The 15,118-nt window shown below is 51.0% G+C and overlaps 1 protein-coding gene across 1 annotated transcript in view; it reads left to right on the plus strand.

Moving 5' to 3' along the window:
- Positions 1-15,118, plus strand: part of lamb2 (laminin, beta 2 (laminin S)) — a gene marked incomplete at its 3' end in the record, with an annotated part of 32,075 nt that overhangs the window by 1,333 nt on the left and 15,624 nt on the right. The window contains exons 3-7 of the mRNA XM_079742297.1: positions 9,376-9,545; positions 10,317-10,452; positions 12,545-12,618; positions 14,379-14,567; positions 14,927-14,990. Of these exons, the coding sequence (XP_079598423.1) occupies positions 9,376-9,545; positions 10,317-10,452; positions 12,545-12,618; positions 14,379-14,567; positions 14,927-14,990 (633 nt within the window). The remainder of the gene's footprint in view (positions 1-9,375; positions 9,546-10,316; positions 10,453-12,544; positions 12,619-14,378; positions 14,568-14,926; positions 14,991-15,118) is intronic.

Genomic DNA, 15,118 nt, shown 5'->3' on the forward strand with positions numbered 1-15,118 from the left:
GGAATATGCCCCAAGACCTCCTCCTCCTCCTCTTCCTCCTCCTGCTGCTCCTCCTCTTCCTTCTGCTCCTCCTCCTCCTCCTCCTCTTCCTCCTCCTTCTGCTCCTCCTCCTCCTCCTCCTGGGAAGGAGCAGGCAGGAGGTTCTGGCGGGAAGGAGAAGCTAGAGGAGCAGGTCTTTGAGTTTGAGGGGGACCGTCTTTGCATGAGACTGCTTCTGTTTTGAGCTCTGGGGTCATCTCTGACCAATCAGGGCGTCTTTTTTTTTTCTGATTGGTTCTGGGAATCCATCTCACCTGTCAATCACAGATGTGTGGATGCAAGGCAGGAAGAGAGGGAGGGAGCAGAGAGGGAGGGGGGGAGAGGAGGGAGGGAGGGAGAAAAAAAGAGTGAGGGAGGGAGCAGGGAGGGAGAGACGGAGGGAGGAGAGAGTGTAGTTTTGGTGTTTAGTTTCTCTCTTTACAACTCTGCGACTGTAGCACCATCTACAAAATGTGTGTGTGTGTGTGTGTGTGTGTGTGTGTGTGTGTGTGTGTGTGTGTGTGTGTGTGAGTGGGTCGGGGGGGGGGGGGTGATGTCAGGGTGTGTTGTGATTGGCCGGTCATTATGAACACGGTACTCTGTCTAGTCAATCCTCCAGGACCTACCAGACCCCAAAGGTCAAGGGTCACATCCATAACCGCGGGTCACTCACAGGGTCACTGTGTGTTTGTGTGTGTGTGTGTGTGTGTGTGTGTGTGATGAATATAGTCAGGGAGTGAGAGTGAAAGGATGTGGGTTATTAGCTGAGACAAAGCCCCCCCCCCTTCTCCTCTCTTTGCTTTCCATTTCTATTCTCCGTCTCCAAGGGTGGGGATGGTGTGTGTGTGTGTGTGTGTGTGTGTGTGTGTGTGTGTGTGTGTGTGTGTGTGTGTGAATTTCCATGACTTTCGTTGCTAAATTGAGAGCACTACATAATGTTTGATATTGTAACTTACGAAGCATCTGTTGAAATATAGAAAGATAGAAAACAAGAAACGTGTGTGTGTGTGTGTGTGTGTGTGTGTGTGTGTGTGTGTGTGTGCGTGCGCGTGTGTGTGGGCAGGTGAGAGAGAGGGTACTAGGGGAGGTCGAGGGCAGACTTGTGAGCGACAGTCAGTCCGGAACTCAACGGATAACCGGAACAATGGGCAAGCAAATCCTTAAAACCACTATGAGAGAGAGAGAGAGAGAGAGAGAGAGAGAGAGAGAGAGAGAGAGAGAGAGAGAGGAGGGGGCTACAGAGAGGAAGGGAGGGAAAGTTGGAGAGGGCGAGAAAGGAGAGGGGGGGACAAAGAGAGAGGAAAGGATGGAGAGTGAGTGAGGGGGAGGGATAGAAAGAGAGACAGACAGAGAGGGGTGGGGTTGTAGATAGAGATAGAACTATGGGTGTGATTGTAGGGGTCAGGGAGCCTACAGAATTTACAGTTTCAGTTTAAGAACCAATAAATTGTTATGCTTCCTATAATGTAGAGCATAAAGACTGTACAGCAGTCCTTATAATATTTGTTCAGCCCTTATTATTATATTTGAGTTATATTGTGTGTGTGTGTGTGTGTGTGTGTGTGTGTGTGTGTGTGTGTGTGTTTGTGTGCGCGGCTGCGTGTGCGTGCGTGCGTGTGTGTGTGTGTGTGTGTGTGGGGAGGACAGATAGACTGTGTCAGCATTTGGCTGTGACTTCATCTGACCAACCCTTTAATTAAACCTTGAGACCAAAAACAAACTCTCTATCTCTCTCTTTCTCACTCTCTCTCTCTCTCTCTCTCTCTCTTTCTCACTCTCTCTCTCTCTCTCTCTCCCTATCTCTCCCCTTAGGGAGTCCCAGGGTCATTCAAGTGTCGCAGTTGAATATGTCGAGCTAGAATAATGACTTCCTACACACACACACACACACACACACACACACACACACACACACACACACAACACACGGGCACACACACATGCACAGACAGACACACATAGCACATGGCCGCATGCATGCACACACAAACACACACACACACACAACACATGGCCGCATGCATGACTACACAAACACACACACACACACACACACACAGACTTCCCTGTGCGTTTCAGTTGACTGAGCAGTGGACACGCTAGTGAAGGGAGGAAACAGTTTAGCATGTTTAGCGCTGGCTAGCCTCCATGTCACCGGAGGTCAGGATGGAGGCTGTGATCAGGCTGGTGATCGTCTGTGTGATAGCACTGGTCATCACTATACACACATTACATTACTCATTACACACACACATGGAAATTCGCGCGGACACACACACAAACATACATACACACACACACACACGCGCACGCACACACACACACACACACACACACACACACACACACACAGTCACACAGACACAGAGACACACGCACATAACACACACACTTCACTACACAAAAAACAAACACAGTTGCAAGCATGAGTGCACTCCCTGTCAGAAAATAACGACATTAATGACATGGGTCGAGTCGTCACTCTAACGGGAAGCAGATGTTAACGAGCAGCAGATGTTAACGAGCAGCCGATGTTAACGAGCAGCAGATGCTAACGAGCGACCAGATGTTAACGAGCGGCGGTTTCCCCAGCAGAGGTCCCGATGAGCCACACCCCCGGAGATATAGCTGCCTGTCTCAGGGCTCCACAGTGGAGGAGGAGAACACGCCTCCCTGACACGAGACCCTCAGATGGTCCCGGGAACATCTCACCACTCTCAGAGAGGGGAGATGCCCCCCCCCTCCCTGCCCCAGAGAGGGACCCTGGGGCAGGGGGGGGCAGTAAGGGCCCTTGTCATAACAGCACCACGATCCGTTGTAATAGTGAAGCAGAAGTTCTGGAAGTTCTCGATGATGATGAAGGGTGGAGGAGGACTGAGGAAGTTCCCCAGACTTGTTTGGGATGCAGCGAGAAGGAGCGTAGCACCGTATCAGCAGGGGTAGGTTGGAACCAGTAGCAAGGCATCAACACTGACAGGGTCGGGGGTTCCAGTCCCGCGGGACCACCCAGGCTCTGATACCCAGCAACCACGGCGTGAGCAGACCATTGGAAACGACTGCCCTCCAAATCACAGACGTATTGTGGTGCAAATGAGGTCCCCCTCTCCAGGGATCCGGGGTCACTAGGTGGGGGTGGGGTGGCGGTGATGGCCAGGTCTACTGGGTCGGGGGGGGGGGGGTGTGATTGAGGGGCCAGGTCTGGCCCCCAGAAGAGGCCGGTGTTGGGGAGAGGGTCAGGGCTGTGAGTGGCTTGTGTCGTGTTGTCCGGTGTGAAACACGACCCACTCATGTAGCTAGCATGTCCCGCGGGCTCGTTGCACAGAGCTGCCCCTCTGCGGACGTGGAAACAGACCCGCCCTCTGTTGGGAAGCTCGCTGCTCTGTGACCAGATGTCTCCCCCTGGCTCGCTTCAGATTAGCCCAGTCTGCCTGCAATCTGTCAGACAGACAGATACCTCGGAATACAGAAGTCAAGAGCTGGTCAGACAGACAGACAGAGAGACGGACAAAGGCTAGTGAAATTCAGGCCCCGCGTGTGAAGTCAGACGTTAACGGACAAGGTGTCTCTGGTCAGTGTCGTGTGGTTGTATTTGGATGAGGATGCTGGACTAGACTGGCAGGCCGGGTCTATGTATCTAGAATCTAGATACAACACTAGACTGGCAGGAAGGGTCTATGTATCTAGAAGATGACGCTGGTCTAGACTGGCAGGACAGGCTGGTCTACGTATATAGATGATGATGCTGGTCTAGACTTGCAGGACGGGTTCAGGTGTCTGATTTGAACACATCTTGTGAGGATCGAGAAGTCAACAGAAGTGAAATGTGCTGTTATACGATTACATACTTTCATGAATACCTCAGGACCTCAGGGAAAGATGGAGGAGTGACATGATGAGTGGGTGGTCAAGGACGTCAGGGTTAGGGAGGAGGGTGAGGAGAAGAGAGGAGACTGAGAGGGAGGTGGAGGACAGGAATAGGCAGGAGGAGGAAGAGGAAGAGAGTATGAGAACAGTATTGTGTTTTGGTTTGGGAGTGAACTGTTGATAAGCAAAATAAAAAGAGGGTGGAGGAGGAGAGAGAGAGAGAGAGGAAGGTATGAAGGGAGGGGAAGGTAAAGAGAGAGAGAGAGAGAGAGAGAGAGAGAGAGAGAGTGTGTGTGTCAGTGGGAGAGAGCGAGAACACAAACAGCATAAAGAATGTAAGTCTTCCAGGAGAGTTAAATTAAGAGCTTGTCTCTGGTCTCAGCTGGGTCTAAACTTATCCGCCCCCCCCCCCCCCCCCCCCATGGGGTCCTGGTCCAGGCCAGGTCTTCATCCCTACCGGGTCCCTGCAGGCTCTCCTCGCCCCCTAACTCCCTTGGCCGGGTTGTATTTCATGCAGCACAGGTTATTAATATCCCGCTGCCGCTGTTAATGGTTGTTGGCAGCTGCTGTAATGAAGTCTTGTTAACAGTAAAGGAACCGTCTGACGTCGGGCTCGGAGGACGCAGCCAGCCAACTGCTGGTGTGTGTTTGTGTGTGTGTGTGAGTGTGTGAGTGTGTGTGTGTGTATGCATCTGTGAGTGCATGCATCTGTGTGTGTGTGTGTGTGTGTGTCTGTGAGTGTGCATGTGCCTGTCTGCGTGTGTGTGTGTGTGCAAGACTCCAGCCATGTCGTGAAACTGTTAAGTTATATACACGTGTGTGTGTGTGTGTATGTGTGTGTGTGTGGGTGTGTGTGTGTGTGTGTGTGTGTGTGTGTGTGTGTGTGTGTGTTAGAGGACTTCCATGTGTGTTCTGGTGCCCGTTAGCCCGCGTGTGTTCAGGGTGGGTTGTTGGTTCTGCTGATTGCCTTCCTGGTTTGCTCAGAGGAAACTGGGTTTCCTTACTGGTGTCTCATGTCGGCGTGGTTTGGGCGGTGCCTCTTCACTCGGGTGGTGATTGGGCGGTGTGTGGACGTTTGGGGGATGTCTTGTCATTAGGGTGCCGTGTGGGTGGTGTCTGCCAGGTAGGGTAGTGTCCGCAGGAATGTGTCATGTGGTTGGAAAATCTCTGACCCCCATGCCCAGGATCTCAACACAAGTCAGTGAAACACCATGAGATAAAGACACACATGCACACACACAGACACACTCTCACACACACACACACACACACACACACCGTTAGATTAAGACCTAGGAAGATAGAGACTTGGAGACACTCACACACACACACACACCATGAGATAAAGACCTACGAAGATAGAGAGACTGACAGACCGATGGAGGGAGAGACAGAGAGAGAGAGACAGAGAGGGCGAGAGATGGACAAGGAGAGAGAGAGAGAGAGAGAGAGAGAGAGATAGAGAGAGAGAGGGTGAGAGATGGATAAGGAGCTAGAGAGAGAGAGAGAGAGAGAGAGAGAGAGAGAGAGAGATAGAGAGAGAGAGGGTGAGAGATGGACAAGGAGCTAGAGAGAGAGAGAGAGAGAGAGAGAGAGACAGCGAGAGAGAGATGGACAGAGGAGACAGACAGACTTGTCCAAACCATTATATTATATTCCTGTAGATATCCCCCCCACCTCCTCCAGCTGTCTGCTGCATTCCCTCCTCGCTCCCCTCTCCTTGTACGGCCGGCCTCCCAGCTCTTCATCGGGGCTGGGGGGGAATGCTGGTTTATAAGATAGAGATATTGGAGGATCATCTTTTTATAAGAAAGATGTTGTATGTTCAGTGACCCTGAGTATAACCAGCGGTTTAAACCTATTGATCATTCATAGCCATCAGCAAACTCCTCCTGACTCCTTCCACGGGTTTTGCGGGCAGATGTTGAAACGATGCGTAGGAAGCGCATGCACAACTAAATGTAAGAGGTTAGGGTCACAAGAATATTCCGACCGAAAAATGGGGTCATGGGTCAAACAGCTTTTCTATAATAACTGGATCAATAATCTATAAACTGGAACTATAATAGCTGGATCTATAATTTATAACCTGGATCAATAATGAATTTATCTTTAATCTATAAACTTGATCTATAAACTGGATCTATAATAATTGGATTGTTTATCTTCAAACTTGATCAATAATAACTGGACCTATAATCTATAACCTGGATCTATATAACTGGTTTGTTAATCTATAAACTGGATCTAAGATAACTGGATCTTCAATCACCTAGAAAACTTTACTTTCCTTCACCAATGACTCTCACTCACTCAGGCAGCTCACCCTGCAGATGATGATGACGACTGTGTTGTTAATAAGACTTAAGTTGGTTTAGGAGGTTTAGGGTCAGGGTTTATTACTCGCTGGCTAAACCAATCAGCTCTCAGAAGGTCTGGTGTCTTGATCGTTCCTCAAAGAAAGGCTGCAGACAAACACTAACACAAACACACACTTACAAACACAAACAACCACTATCAGACACACACACGCACACACATGCACATGCACACACACACACACACACACACACACACACACACACACACACACACACACACACACACACGGTTACAGACTTAAGAGGGAGATACTCTGACTCAGAGATAAAACAGACTTCCGCATCTATCTCCCCCGCCTCTCACACAAACACACATACACATCTTTGAGTGTGGGCCAATGGTCGAGTGGATCCAGTAGCAACTGGATGTTTTTTATCACATCAAAGTCTCCCTCTCTCTCTCTCTCTCTCTCTCTCTCTCTCTCTCTCTCTCTCTCTCTCCCTCGCTCTCTCCCTCTCTCTCTCTCTCTCTCTCTCTCTCTCTCTCTCTCTCTCTCTTTCTCTCACTCCCTCTCTCTCTCTCCCTCTCTATCTCTTTCTCTCACTCTCTCTTTCTCTTTCTTTTATCTTCCTCTCATTCTCTCTTTGGCATTTCACTGACAGATTTCTCCCTCTATTTGAGTTTCCATTTGATGTGTGTGTGTGTGTGTGTGTGTGTGTGTGTGTGTGTTTGTGTGGGTGTGTGTGTCTGTGTCTGTGTGTGTGTGCGTGCGTGTGAAATATGTTACCAGTAGGTTCCCAGGCATGAATCACATTGTATCATAATGTATCATAATGATCTGTGGTTAACATCTCTAAATAGAAAGTGTAACAGTATAAACTGTGTAACCAGTGTTACCATGTAGCCCCGTAACACTGTAATCACTGTAACAGTGTTACAGTATAACAGTGTAACCAAGTTACAGTGTAACAATGTTAATTTGTAACAGTTTGACAGTGTAACCACGTCACTGTGTAAAAGTGTAACTGAATAACACCCATACAGTATAACAGTGTAACCACGTCACTGTGTAAAAGTGTAACTGAATAACACCCATACAGTATAACAGTGTAACCACGTTACAGTGTAACAGTGTTCGCAGCTGCGTTTCTAGTTAGCTGTGGAAGTGATGCAGTTTAACCAAACAATACTGTCCCTGTGTATCGTTTCGCTTGGTTAAACTGCATCGCCCTTCCCGGTTTACATAGAACACTTTCCCAGCTAACTAGTAACACTTTCCCAGCTAACTAGTAACACTTTCCCAGCTAACTAGTAACACTTTCTCAGCTAACTAGTAACACTTTCCCAGATAACTCGTCTATTTCACGTCTATTTTCCCCCCGCGAGGGTGGGAGGTGACTAATGCCTGAGACGCAGCAGGTTTCTCTTTAGGCTCGGGGGGCTGAGGTTACGTTGTGGACCTCTGAGGGTCATACTCCGTATAGACCAGGACCCCCAGTCAGCGCGGCTAGTCCTGCTAGCTCAACTAGCTCCCTCCTCCTCAGGTTACGGCTCATTATGTCCACTGTAAAACGCTTATTGGGAAGCGCAGATTAGCGTCGGAGCTACACGCTAACACGCTGCTTTCAACACAACGTATCGTGTGTCCGGTCAGAGTCCAATGAGACTGATGTCGCTTGATTTCCAGAATCTTTGGAGAACTGACTAAACTACACAATGCTTACTGAATCGTGTTGTTGTATCAAACCAGTGGGACCTTTAGCTGTGGGTCTGTGTGTGTGTGTGTGTGTGTGTGTGTGTGTGTGGTATCAGGTATCTGTGGATGTTAATGAAACAATGATGAATGGACAGATGAATGGACAGATTTGGAGCACCTGTTGCTGGCTGTCTGACAACCAGACCACAGACTGGAATACACACATAGTTATTATTACACACACACACACACACACACACACACACACACACACACACACACACACACACACACACACGGGTGCGAGGATGGCTCCAGGCTTCCTGTGGAATGTTTGGTGACTGTTGGTTGTGATGAAGATTATTTACACCCACCCACTCACTTCACACACGTAGTGGTTAGGGCGGTGTTTAGGGTGGTGGCAGTGGTTCTTATGGTTAGGGTGGGCAGAAGTCTGGTAGCTGTGGTAAGGCTGGTGGTGGTGTTGGTTAGGCCAGTGATGATGATGATGATGATGGTAGTGGTGGGGTTGGTTACGGAGGTGGTTAGGGTGTCGGTGATGATGGTAGTGGTGGTGTTGGTTACGGAGGTGGTTAGGGTGGTGGTTCTGGTTAGCGTGGTGGTGATGGTGGTGGTCAGGGGTGTGGTGGTGGTGGTTAGGATGATTGTGATTATGGTGGTGGTGGTGTTGGTGGTGGTCAGGATTGACAGGGTCCCAGGTGGTGTCTCCCCCCCCCCCTACCGACCCTGGGATCCGGGGGCTGTGACCAGCAGGGAGTCCTTCCCTGTACAGAGCTCTGCTCTATAGGTCAGCCTCTGAGAATAGACAGGAAGGATCATCACACTCTCCTGGCAACCATGGAGACCGTCCAACTGGCCCTGGGCGAGGATGCAGCGGACCAGCCCGTGACTCAGTCTCTAGAGGAAGGTGTGAGGTTAAGGCAAGCTCGTATCGGTGACACTAAACCCAGCCCTCTAAAACAACCACAAGAACCACACAACAGGATGAGACCACCCAACACACAACAACAACAACAACGACAACAACAACAAAAAAAGGTGTGCTTTAAGAGAGAGTTTTTAGAGGAAGGGGCCTTGCAGCACCGGAGGCTGTGGGTGGAGGTATGGATGGGGTTATAGGTGGGGGTATGGATGGGGGTATAGGTGGGGTTATGGTTAGGGGTATAGGTGGGGGTATGGGTGGGGGTAATGGTGGAGGTTGAGGGAGCCAGGGAGAGGAGATCTTTCAAAGGAGGATGGAGGAGTATTTATGTGTGGGTCAAAAATAAAGTGTGGTTTCATGGGGAGCCAGTGCTGGTTTCGGGGAGCATGAGGTGATGTGACCTCTGACTCTCCAAGTCTTAACGATAACGATGCCTTAAAGGTGAGGCCGCTCAATGGCTGAGAACCCTCCACCGTACCGTTTCCTGTTTTTACTCCTCTCCTAACTTCCTGCCCCTCTCTCCCCCGCACAGCGCTGGCTGCATCCGTGGCCTACGATCCCGACCACGCCCACGGCTGCGCCCAGGGCAGCTGCTACCCCGCCACGGGAGACCTCCTGGTGGGCCGGGAGAAGAGCCTGAAGGCCTCGTCCACCTGCGGCCTCAGCAAGAGGGAACCTTACTGCATCGTCAGCCACCTGCAGGTGAGTCCAGAGAACCCTAGAGAACCCTACTCTAGACCAGAGACCCCTAGAGAACCCTACTCTAGACCAGAGACCCCTCCTCTAGACCAGAGAACCCTAGGGAACCCTAGAGAACCCTACTCTAGACCAGAGACCCCTCCTCTAGACCAGAGAACCCTAGAGAACCCTAGAGAACCCTACTCTAGACCAGAGACCCCTCCTCTAGACCAGAGAACCCTAGAGAACCCCACTCTAGACCAGAGAACCCTCCTCTAGACCAGAGAACCCTAGAGAACCCTAGAGAACCCCACTCTAGACCAGAGAACCCTAGAGAACCCTACTCTAGACCAGAGACCCCTCCTCTAGACCAGAGAACCCTAGAGAACCCCACTCTAGACCAGAGAACCCTACTCTAGACCAGAGAACCCTAGAGAACCCCACTCTAGACCAGAGAACCCTCCTCTAGACCAGAGAACCCTAGAGAACCCCACTCTAGACCAGAGAACCCTCCTCTAGACCAGAGAACCCTAGAGAACCCTACTCTAGACCAGAGAACCCTCCTCTAGACCAGAGAACCCTAGAGAACCCCACTCTAGACCAGATAACCCTCCACTAGACCAGAGAACCCTAGAGAACCCTAGAGAACCCTACTGCATAGTCAGCAACCCGCTGGTTAGTCTACATCGGCGGGTCTTAAACCTTTTGATTCGGATCCAGAAAACAACTTGCCAAAGCACACCATCACACAACACCATGAGGATAGAAGATGCATATTACGACGTGTCTCCCCAGGATGATAAGAAGTGTTTCTCGTGTGACTCGCGGCGCCCCTTCGACCCGGTCTACAACACCATCAGCCACCGCATCGACAACGTGGTCACCACCTTCAAGCCCCACCGCAAGAAGTCCTGGTGGCAGTCCAAGAATGGTGGGGCCCGGCGCTACTGCCGACCATACAGCTTACAGTACAGCTACCGCCGCTACTGCTATCAGTACAGCTACCGCCGCTACTGCTATCAGTACAGCTACCGCCGCTACTGCTATCAGTACAGCTACCGCCGCTACTGCTAACAGTACAGCTACCGCCGCTACTGCTATCAGTACAGCTACCGCCGCTACTGCTATCAGTACAGCTACCGCCGCTACTGCTATCAGTACAGCTACCGCCGCTACTGCTATCAGTACAGCTACCGCCGCTACTGCTATCAGTACAGCTACCGCCGCTACTGCTATCAGTACAGCTACCGCCGCTACTGCTATCATTAGAGCTACTGCCGCTACTGCTGACCATACAGCTTACAGTACAGCTACCGCCGCTACTGCTAACAGTACAGCTACCGCCGCTACTGCTATCAGTACAGCTACCGCCGCTACTGCTATCAGTACAGCTACCGCCGCTACTGCTATCAGTACAGCTACCGCCGCTACTGCTATCATTACAGCTACTGCCGCTAGTACTGACCATCCTGCTAACAGTACAGCTACCACCACAACTGCTATCATTACAGCTAATGCTGCTACTGCTAACCCGGCTGCTTGCACTTCTACTGTTCACATTAGTGCATACCCCCCCCCCCCCCCTCCCCCCCCGACCCACACACATAACCCACTGCTACGATACCACTATTCTTGATCACACTCTCTCTAACACTACCACTGCTGCTGCTTATCACATTTGCCTTTGTTGAACAGTTCCTTCATAGTTAGTTTTATGGAGAAAACATGAGGACATTTTAAGTGAGTTCTAAGAGTGAGTGCTAAGAGTTAACTCAACAACACTTTCTGAAGCTGCTTCCACACTTTCCACACAGCTAGATTGAAACAAGCTAGCTAGCACGTCTGTGGTATCAGACCACAGGCAGCTGTTCAGCCTCAGCCTAATGCTAGGCCTGTTATTATCCAGAGGAGATGGGGAGCGATGCGAGGAGAGAGAGGAGAAACATGGGGGACGCAGGAAGGAGGAGAACAGGGGGAGAACAAGAGACTCACAAACAGCAGCTCTCTATTAGCTTGTTTCCTTTATCTTTATGCTTTCTCTCACAAAACCACTGGAGGTTTGGTGATAGGATTAACACAATCAAACACCCGCACTTACCTACTCACAGAAACACACACACACACACACACACACACACACACACACACACACACACACACACACACACACACACACACACACACACACACACAGGAACCAGATACAGCTGCGAATTGGTTTAATCACAGAGTGCCCACTCGACATGGCAACCTGACAGAGAGAGAGAGAGTGAGAGAGGGGGTTATAGAGAGATAAAAGAGATGAAGGAGAGAAAGAGGGGGGATTCTGTTCATAGGGCGTTTTGGCGGGAGTCGTGGTAAACAGGAGATTTTATGGCGAGGAAAACAGTGACTACAATGGAAAGAACCAAAGAAAAATGGGATGGAAAGTAAAAGGAGAAAGATAGCAAAACAAACAAGATCTAGAGAGAGAGAGAGAGAAATAGCTGGATAAGAGAAACCGTTAATGGGATACAAGAGCTAAACAGCGAGAGAGATAGAGAGATGATAGACAGACAGACAGAGTGATAGATACAAAGTTCTCTTGTTCAGTTCTGAATCTTCACACACAAAGATGCTCCACATCTGTTTTACAGGAAGTGTTGTCTATTTATACTTGTCTCCATGGCGTTGTGTTTCCGTGGTGACGGAGGGGCACAGAGGGTCATTTGTCTTACATGCGTGTTAATCAGGGAAACACTCGTCCGGTCGGCAGCACACACTGTTCCACCGGAGCAGGTGTGTGTGTGTGTGTGTGTGTGTGTGTGTGTGTGTGTGTGTGTGTGTGTGTGTGTGTGTTTGTCTGTGTGTGCGTGTCTCACTTTTATCCCTAATTGCTGAATCGGCCAGGATCGTCACACACTCACTGACACACACACACACGCACACACAGACACATGCATTGACCTAATCAGATTGAAAGTGACTTTCTGTTGCAACCAAATAACCAAAATGTCTCTCTCTCTCTCTCTCTCTCTCTCTAGGCAAGTCTGATGTGGTTCTCCAGCTTGATCTGGAGGCGGAGTTCCACTTCACTCACCTGATCATGACCTTCAAGGTGACCTTCAGGGCTTGACCCAAGAGCTTTGACCCTTGAACCCAAAGTTATACTACTGTGTTGAGTAGCCGTTGTAGCGTAGGTCCACCACGGGTATCCGCCATAAGAGCTTCTCCTTATGGTTCTGCCTCAGTGAGCCAGGGTCTAGACGACCCTGTAGTCACTCCTCCAGGGACATCTTTACAAGGTGAAGAGGATGTACCCCACTTATGAACATTATCTGAGGAGCTCCTCAACGTCACCAGGTGACCCTGACCTGATGACCCTGACCTGGTGAGGCACACTAGGGGGGCGGAGCCTAAATCCAGTTGTTCACCTCTGACCCTTTAATATAGCATAAGATGAACTTCATTGATGTAAAATAATGAGGCGGTAATATAAACTACAAATATAAGAGGGAAAAATTACAAAATAAATGGAAAATATTTGAGAAATGACCCTAAGACATCCCTCTTCAAACAACCACTCTAAATGTGTAAATCCATACATCTCAGTGACTCCTGAGTACGTCCATGTCTCTATACCTTACCTGTGTGGGGCTGACCTCTCCCCTCTCTCCCCTCTCTCCCCTCTCCTCCCTCTCCTCCCTCTCCTCCCTCTCCCCTCTCTCCGCTCTCTCCTCTCTCCTCTCTCTCCTCTCTCCCCTCTCTCCTCTCTCCCCCTCCCTCCCCTCTTGCTCCCCCCTCTCTCCTCTCTCCCCCTCTCTCCTCTTTCCCCCCTCTACCCTCTTTTTTCCCCCGCTCTCCTCTCTCCCCTCTCTCCACTCTCTCCTCTCTCCCCTCTCTCCTCTCTCTCCCCTCTCCCCCTCCCTTCCCTCTCTCCCCTCTCCCCCTCTTGCTCCCCCCTCTCTCCTCTCTCCCCTCTCTCCTCTCTCTCCCCTCTCTCCCCTCTCTCCTCTTTCCCCCCTCTACCCTCTTTTTCCCCCCGCTCTCCTCTCTCTCCTCTCTCCCCTCTCTCCTCTCTCTCCTCTCTCTCCTCTCTCCCCTCTCTCCGCTCTCTCCTCTCTCCCCTCTCTCCTCTCTCTCCTCTCTCTCCTCTCTCCCCTCTCTCCGCTCTCTCCTCTCTCCCCTCTCTCCTCTCTCTCCCCTCTCCTCTCTCTCCTCTCTCTCCTCTCTCCCCTCTCTCCCTTCTCTCCTCTCTCTCCTCTCTCCCCTCTCTCCGCTCTCTCCTCTCTCCCCTCTCTCCGCTCTCTCCTCTCTCCCCTCTCTCCTCTCTCCCCTCTCTCCTCTCTCTCCTCCCTCTCCCCCTCTCTCCCCTCTCTCCCCTCTCCTCTCTCTCCTCTCTCTCCTCTCTCCCCTCTCTCCTCTCTCTCCTCTCTCTCCTCTCTCCCCTCTCTCCGCTCTCTCCTCTCTCCCCTCTCTCCCCTCTCTCCTCTCTCTCCTCCCTCTCCCCCTCTCTCCCCTCTCTCCCCTCTCCTCTCTCTCCTCTCTCTCCTCTCTCCCCTCTCTCCTCTCTCTCCTCTCTCCCCTCTCTCCTCTCTCTCCTCTCTCCCCTCTGTCCTCTCTCCCTCCTCTCTCCTCTCTCTCCTCTCTCCCCTCTCTCCTCTCTCCCCTCTCTCCTCTCTCTCCTCTCTCCCCCCTCTCTCCCCTTTCCCCCCTCTACCCTCTTTTTCCCCCCTCTTCCCTGTCTCCACTCTCTCCCCCTTCTCTCCTCTCCTCCCTCTCCCTTTCTCCCCTCTCTCCTCCCTCTCCCCCCTCTCCCCTCTCTCCCCTCCCTCCCCCGTCTCCCTTCTCTCTCCCCTCTCTCCCCCCCGCACCCAGACCTTCCGTCCCGCTGCCCTGGTGATCGAGCGGTCGGCTGACTTCGGCCGCACCTGGCAGGTGTACCGCCACTTCGCCTACGACTGCTCCAGCGCCTTCCCCGGGGTCTCCCCCGGACCCCTGCGCCACGTCGACGACGTCATCTGCGAGACGCGCTACTCTGACATAGAGCCCTCCTCCGGCGGGGAGGTGAGCGCTGCTGATTGGTTGGGACGGGACTGACAGCTGTTCTGTGATAGGTCGAAGAGGTTGGGATGGACTGTGCAAAAAGACTTAGTTGTTTAAACTGATTTACCAGATTGAAATGATAAGGAAAGGAAATGAATAAACTGATGCAGATTTCAGATTCAGATTTCTTTATTGATCGCAGGTTGAGTTATTGATTCATTCTTTAGTTCATTGTAGAAAGCATGTTAACTTCACTTCCATTTGAATGTGTTTCGTGGATCGTCACTCATCCTGTGATGGTGGGTCCTCTCAGAAGGTGGTGGTGAGGTTGACTCATAGGCTGGGACTAATGTCTGGTCTGCTATCTCCTCTCCCCCCAGGTCATCTACAGAGTTCTGGACCCTGCCATCAGAATAGAGGACCCCTACAGTCCCAGCATCCAGAGTAGGTCTACAAACACGCACGTGCTCCTAAACACACACACAAACATGGTCCTACACACACACACACACGGTCCTACACACACACAAGGTCATACACACACACACACACACACACACACACGGTCCTAC

The sequence above is a fragment of the Pollachius pollachius genome (assembly GCF_949987615.1).
Source record: "Pollachius pollachius genome assembly, chromosome: 8".
NCBI classification, from domain to species: Eukaryota; Metazoa; Chordata; class Actinopteri; order Gadiformes; family Gadidae; genus Pollachius; species Pollachius pollachius.